General features: G+C 44.7%; 1 protein-coding gene across 1 annotated transcript in view; it reads left to right on the top strand.

Annotated features, from left to right (window-relative positions):
• The first annotated feature begins 141 nt into the window (after positions 1–141).
• LOC104271512 (glutathione S-transferase theta-1-like) overlaps positions 142–6629 on the top strand; it is an 8769-nt gene continuing 2281 nt past the window's right edge. The window contains exons 1-4 of the mRNA XM_009866200.1: positions 142–282; positions 2608–2651; positions 3758–3847; positions 4957–5107. Of these exons, the coding sequence (XP_009864502.1) occupies positions 142–282; positions 2608–2651; positions 3758–3847; positions 4957–5107 (426 nt within the window). The remainder of the gene's footprint in view (positions 283–2607; positions 2652–3757; positions 3848–4956; positions 5108–6629) is intronic.

The raw sequence follows: 6629 nt of genomic DNA, 5'->3' as shown, positions 1-6629 counted from the left end.
CCGGGAGCCGAGGAGCCGGTTGGGACCGTGCAGAGCTCGGTTGGGTCCGTTCCGTGGGAGCAGCGGTGCAAGGGTCAGCCCGTGTTCGGGCGTCCCGGGGGCAGCCAGAGGGGGAACACTTGAATCCGGGGAGGCGGCAAAATGCTGCAGCTGGTGGAGACGGGAGATCCCCCAGTGGTGAGAGGGATGCAGAGGGAGAGAGCTCAGAGGAGGCTGATCTGTGCTGTCAGCCTGGTGTCCTCTCAAGACAGGGTCACATCCTGCCTGAGGAGGGTGAAGCAGGTCAGGCCTGCCCAGACTTGCACGTCGGAGCTGAATCCGCTCCCAGCCCCTGGAAGCTCTGCTTGCCCTCTTGGCAGGGGAGGACTAGCTTCTCAGGTGACCTGAGGTTTCACATACGTGCTCAGCCGTGGGGACTGGTACAATGGTTTGACCACGCAGCCCTTGTTCCCAGCGCAGTCTCATAGCTGTGCTGCAACTATTTTTGTGGATCCCCAAGGAACGTTCCTCCAGCCATTTCTAGCAAATTAGTCACGGTGACAGCCGAGGGCTCGGCGTTGGTGCACGTAGCAACACTCAGCTGTTCAGACTTGTTCAACTGTACAAGATGACTATTGGCCATTCATATACTGTATTTTCTTGTACACTGTTACTTTTTTGCCTAAGGCAGTGCGTATTGCTTAGAAATCTGTGGCAGAGGAGGTGATTAGGCAAGGATGTGATTGGCAAATAGACTGTAGGTTTTTTCTGTTCTACTTGTGTAAAATCTTGTCTAGTGCTCTTTTTATCCACCAGTGGATCTCCTTCCCTGCACTATGACTTACGCTTTAGAATTCCTCCTGTGTGCAGCCACCCTGCTTTTTGACAGTTAGTATACTCTCCTTATTAAAGTTACTCCTCAAAGCCCAGCAACACAGTGTGTATGTGTATTTATATATCCATGAGGGACATCAAGAACTAATTACACCAGATGCAACTGATGGTAAACAGCACCGTAAGTCAAGTCAACATCACAGGAATGAACGAGATGGGTCTTCTAATATTGCTAAGCAAAAAAGGCTGGCTGTGTTTGCTGGAAGAGACGCACAAGTGTAAACTCTGCTAAACGACAAATACAGACATTGGTCTCTGTTTTCATACAATAAACAAGTCCCAATGAAGTAACCTGCAGTTAGTGTTTCTACTGAGGCTTTTATCAGTTTGCAGCTCAGTGTGCAGATCTTCTATGCCCGCACGCAAATACCCTGTATGAGCCAAAGCAAATAAGGTGCCGTCTCTGTGCTGCGGTGCAGTCTGTGTGACAGGCACTGACCTGCTGTAATGACGTGTTAGTCCCATCACAGGACTGATGGGTTCAGTCTGCCTGCTAGAACCACTGCGTGAGGACAGCCAGCAGGCTGAAATGTGGTTGTGGCTGCCCTCACCCACTGCTCATTTCTCATATTGTCGTTTCTCAGTTGCCCACTACCTTGGATAATAAGCACAGGCAGCAGGACAACCAGACAGTCAGGTCTGAGGGTTGACTGCTTCTTGCCTGTAAGCGTGATTGATTTGTAACTTTCTGCTGCATTTTTCCAAGGACAGCCTGAACTCTACAGATCTTGCCAGAGCTGGGTGTGTGATAACCCCTTAGAGCCATTCTAAAATACAGAGCAATTCCATGCATGACAGTAGATTTACACAAGTTTGCCTCACTCTATGATATAAATCATGAGCGTAAGGCGCCTTGTCCTTGTACTTTGCCAGGTGGCTTGATTTTTGAGGATTTTTTTTTTAGTATATATTCATGTTTCTCAATTATTAGGCTTAACTTGCACATCTGTCTGGTTCCTATTCTTAAGAAGCCCTTTCTTCCTACCTTTCCTGGCAATGCTGCCTGGTACTGCTGTGCACGTGGACCCTCTTACCCAGCTAAGCTGGAGGCCACCATCACTGTGGGTAGCCAGAGTCATTTCCCAGTTAGGTGAAAGACGTGGTTTCGAATCACTTTGGTCAGCAGATGGATATGAACCTTGGTCTGCGATGAAGACCAATGCTGGAATTGAAGACAGATGGATATGAACCTTGGTCTGCGATGAAGCTGCTTATGCTGGAATTTAAGCACTTCTCAAAGAAGAAACAAGGTAAAGGCTAGTCAGCTAGAAAGGAGAACAGGGTGGTAATGATTGCTCTGCTTGATTTGTCTCATTATGTGAAATCAATACTGGGAAAGTGGTCTGTAATCTGTAATGCAGCGGCTTCCTTTCTCCTACTCCTTCCCAGTCCAACTGCAAATATAATTGATAGTCTGAAGGCTGATTTTATTTCTTGGAGGCTATTTCCTGCTGCACATTTGTCCAGTAAAGCAGACACTGCCACTGCCTCCTGAATGGGGGTAAATAGTTCTTGGGGATGCAGATCCTGTTAGTTAACAGCCCTTATTGTTTTTTTGAACAAAGGGATTTTTGTACAAGACCTCCTGCTGGCCGTGCTGATTTGATCAGGATTTGCACCCTAAATGTCATGGCTCCTTTTAGAGAGTACTTAAAACAAGCAAAGCAAACAAACTCCTCGAACCTTTTCTTACAGTGGTGTTCCTGGAGTTTTGTACAATTCTCTGGCACTCAGCTGCTGACTGGCAAGCCCAGTGCCTGCAGTGGAAAACCGAAAACCTGGTTGGACAGTCAGCTGTTAATTCCTCAAGACTCCAAGGGAATGTGGAGTTTAAACTCTTATGGGATGGCGTCTTCCTCCTGTGTTTTCATGACAGAAGTGGGTTGACACGCAGAGCCAGGAGTAACGCAGGGTAGAGGTGTCTGAGCCGCCCTGTCCCTGGCCAGTGCCTGCTGTGGCAGAGGGAATTATTTCTTGAGCCTGCTGTTGTGTTGCTGACATTTACGTTTTTTTCCCCATACCAACAAAAACTCTGGAAATGTCTTCACCTGCATGTCTGCTGAGGGATCAGCTCTGCTGAGAGCACTTACTTTCTTTGTAAATGCTCAAATCCCTCAGCTCTTCAGACACAAACAAAGAGGAAAAAGGTTTTGCTTTGTGTGTCTGTAAGCCAGCTGGGTTTTCTTTGATTAATTAGCCACTGCAGTGCTCTCCGTGGGCACAAGGCTTTTTAGTTGCTTTCCTTCATGACTCCGGCCTAGCTAGAGTCAGCCACATTTACAAACTGCAGGAAAATTACTTTATTTTGGTGTTGCCTGTGGGAAAAGGAGCAGGAGTAGCAACCAACTGCCCTTGTTTAGGATGGTCTGTATGCAAACTCAGTTTTTCCAGACCCTACTTGTTTGGCAATATTAAGCATTTTTTAGATGCTCGGTTGTCTTCATCCTAACTTCTGTCTTTTTGCCCCTACCCCATCTCTAAAGCCACAGGACATACTGTTTCCAAGTCAAGTCAGCTGTTCCTGGTAATCTGCAATAGTGTTTTCAATACCAGTACCTTCATTGTGGTATCTAAATGACTCTCAGTGAGTGATTTTTTTTCAGTATGTTTTGCAAGTGTTACTGGCACACACCCAAGTCAAGCAAAAGAATTCTTGTATAGAAATGTTGAACTGCTCCACGCCATGTGCCCAGCCTGAGCTGGCTGCCCTCTGCGGATGGCTTTTACACTGTCTCTTCAATTTCATTACCTTTTAATTGTGAAATATGACTATATAGGGAAAACCTAACAGAGTTTGCTGATTGTCCAGTTGGCTACAGGTATTTCATTTATCATCCACTGGCAGATACACGTCTAACCTCTGACTTACCTGTTCATGTGTTTTAGGGCCATCAAACAGTGATGGAGCTGGCAAGGTCAACCTCTTGAAGAAAGTACCAGCACTAAAGGATGGAGACTTCACCCTGGCCGAGTGGTAAAAACTCAGTCCTTAGACTTCTTGGATACCAGTAATCTGTGCAGCATTTAGGAGATGTCATTCCCACTGAATGGTTAAGGATTGAAGAATATTTGAATGTGTCGGTTATTTTTAATAATATAACCTCATTTGCTCTGTTTCCATTTTCTGTTTGAATTAGCTTTCAGAATGTAAACAAATCAGCTGACTTAACTTCTTGATCTTATCCTGAATGCACTTACCTCCAAATGGGATTATAAACATTTTTGGGAAATGTTTAAAGTTTGTAAAAATCCCTTTTACTCTAGGACAAAAAAAAAAAAATCCTTTTTACCCTAGGACAAAATTCTGTTTATTTGAATTAGTCATAAAGGCCAAGTGAACAGCTACAAAGATAAAATTTAGGTTTTATATTGTAAGATTAATGAGGAGACTGGTTAATGGTATCATAATACTGAAATAATTGAACTATAGTAGAATCAGCATAGTAGGAGGGTCTGTGCTTTCGTCTGTTCTGTCGGCACAGGATTTTTTTTTATTTGTGGCATCTCTTTTTGTAGTAACAGCCTACATATTATTGCAGATGACTAAGATATTTTTCCATCTGACTTCTGCCAGTTAGTGAAAGTATAAACATCTGGACAAACACAGAAAGATTCTGCAGGCTCGGACTTCAGTGGTTAAAGACAGATCTGCTGAAAAAGCAACATAACCTCTTAGAGAGTTTCATTTAGTGCACAAGCACGTCACCTTGTGCAGGTCTCAAGAGATGGATCAGATTGCTCGAAGAACAAGTGGAGTTAACATTCCTGATAGAATATTGTGGAGGTTTATCGTTTATTGTTTGTTTACCCTGGTACGGTCCAGCAGTACTCTGCACCATAGGAGAGTGCTGTGATTTTGCAGCAGGTTAAAGTTTTCATGGGAACTAGGGTGATTAAAGGGCATCTCTGATGTCAGCACGAGTTAGATGCCTGTGTATGGCCCCTAGACTCCATCATAAGTCCTGATCCACCTGCTTTTTAGTGGAAGCAGCAAGTTCAGAAGGGGTAGGAAGGGAGCTTAGGCAAAAGCATTCCATATCGTAACTCCCTGACCGCTTTCTTGTCTCGTTAACGCCTGAGCAGCACTGCTATTCTGCTGTATCTGAGTCGAAAGTACAACACTCCCGACCACTGGTACCCATCAGACATACAAAAGCGAGCCCAGGTAGATGAATACCTCTCATGGCATCACGCTAACATCCGGGCTAATGCTCCTAAGACCATGTGGATCAAGGTAAGGGGACTGAACAGTAAAATGTGAGTAAAGTGATGTTTTCCTGGCAAAATACTGAGTGTTTGAACAGCCCCAATTTGGAGAGAGTTTGTCATGCTGAAATAACAAACCTGGCCCATTCCTAGCTGTGAGGAGCTGTCAGAGAGGGGGCTGTTTCTAATTGTTCAATGTTAGGATCTGGCAAAAGCAGCTTTGGTCATCTGGCATGGAAGGTCTCAAAGCTCAACAGGCTTCTGTTGCCTGCATTAGCAAATGAAAATGTAACGGATGGGATATTGCCTCCAAGAGCCTCCCCCTCGCTGCACAGCTGTGCAGCGTGTGTGCATAGGCAGGAGTTTTGCTTTGGCGAGCACATGCTATGTTGCTGGAAGCAGAAAGGCTTGCGTTCCTCATACAGCAAGTCCCTGCAACCCCGTCAGGGTGGAAATCCAGAAGGAGCCTTCTGCTTCCAGCACACTTAGGTACAGCGTGGTCAGATCAATTTACATTTAGGCAAAATTAACAGAATTGCCCTGAGCCAGAAAATCATTTAGTATCAGGTGCAAATAAAGCCCTTCAAGTACAGCTGTGGTGTGGAATTTCAGATGAAATCAGGATTGCCAGTAAACAGGTTAGAACTTCAGTCTTCCTTTCTAAAGTTTGCCCTTGTTTGTGCCTAACAAAGCATATCAGGACTCATCTAGCTTTTTGATTTATTGACAGTTGAATTTTTGGCTAGAGAGCACAGAGAAGCAATTCAAATATGAGTCAGATTCATACAAGAAGCAGTTTCTTCCAGTCTCTGCAGGCTGTTATTCCAGTGCTTCAAGGGAAAGAAATCCAACTAATTGCTGCTGCCGATGAGATAACCCAGATACAGAAAAGGTCCTCAGAATAACCAAAAATAGGGAAACATACAAAGCCATCATGTAACAGAAGGCATATTAGCTAGACATGGGAGAAGATAGGCTGCCCTGAGATACAGAAAAGGAAGAAGATGTTTCAAGTGATTATACCCAGAGATCCCAATATGTATAACTGGAACCACTTAGGAAAAGAACTGGCCATGAATTTTCTGATGAAATAGATTCCACATGTATTTGGCAAAAATTGTGGCTTAAGCAATCCCAACTTGAATTGTTGAATATACTAGCAGTAAGTAGAAATTCACTCTACTCCCACTGACAATATTTTTAATTTTGCTTCTCTAAATAAACTATATTTCTTTAGCTGTAGATGGAGGCAGCATAGTTGCAAAACACTGTGGGCTCTGACAGTGCATACACCTCTGTAAATGGTGAAAAATCTAATGGAAAGGCAGCTACCCCCTGTCCCAGCAAGTCCATGGAGACAAGGACTGCATTTACATGATGGGTCTGAAAAAATTTCTGATGATTTAAAGAATGACACTTGGGAAGCCACAGAAAGGCTAGCATAAGAACAGTGCTTACCCACGCCCAGCCGCGCTGGCTGCTGCCATGCAGAGAAAGCCATCCCCAGCCTCTGGGGACAAGGTTAGTGCATTCCAGGCCCTCCTGTGCCG

Source organism: Apaloderma vittatum, unplaced genomic scaffold, assembly GCF_000703405.1.
Source record: "Apaloderma vittatum isolate BGI_N311 unplaced genomic scaffold, ASM70340v1 scaffold12900, whole genome shotgun sequence".
In the NCBI taxonomy this organism is placed as follows: Eukaryota; Metazoa; Chordata; class Aves; order Trogoniformes; family Trogonidae; genus Apaloderma; species Apaloderma vittatum.
Note: the sequence above shows the minus strand (reverse complement) of the source record. Positions and strands in the feature narration are given on the sequence as shown.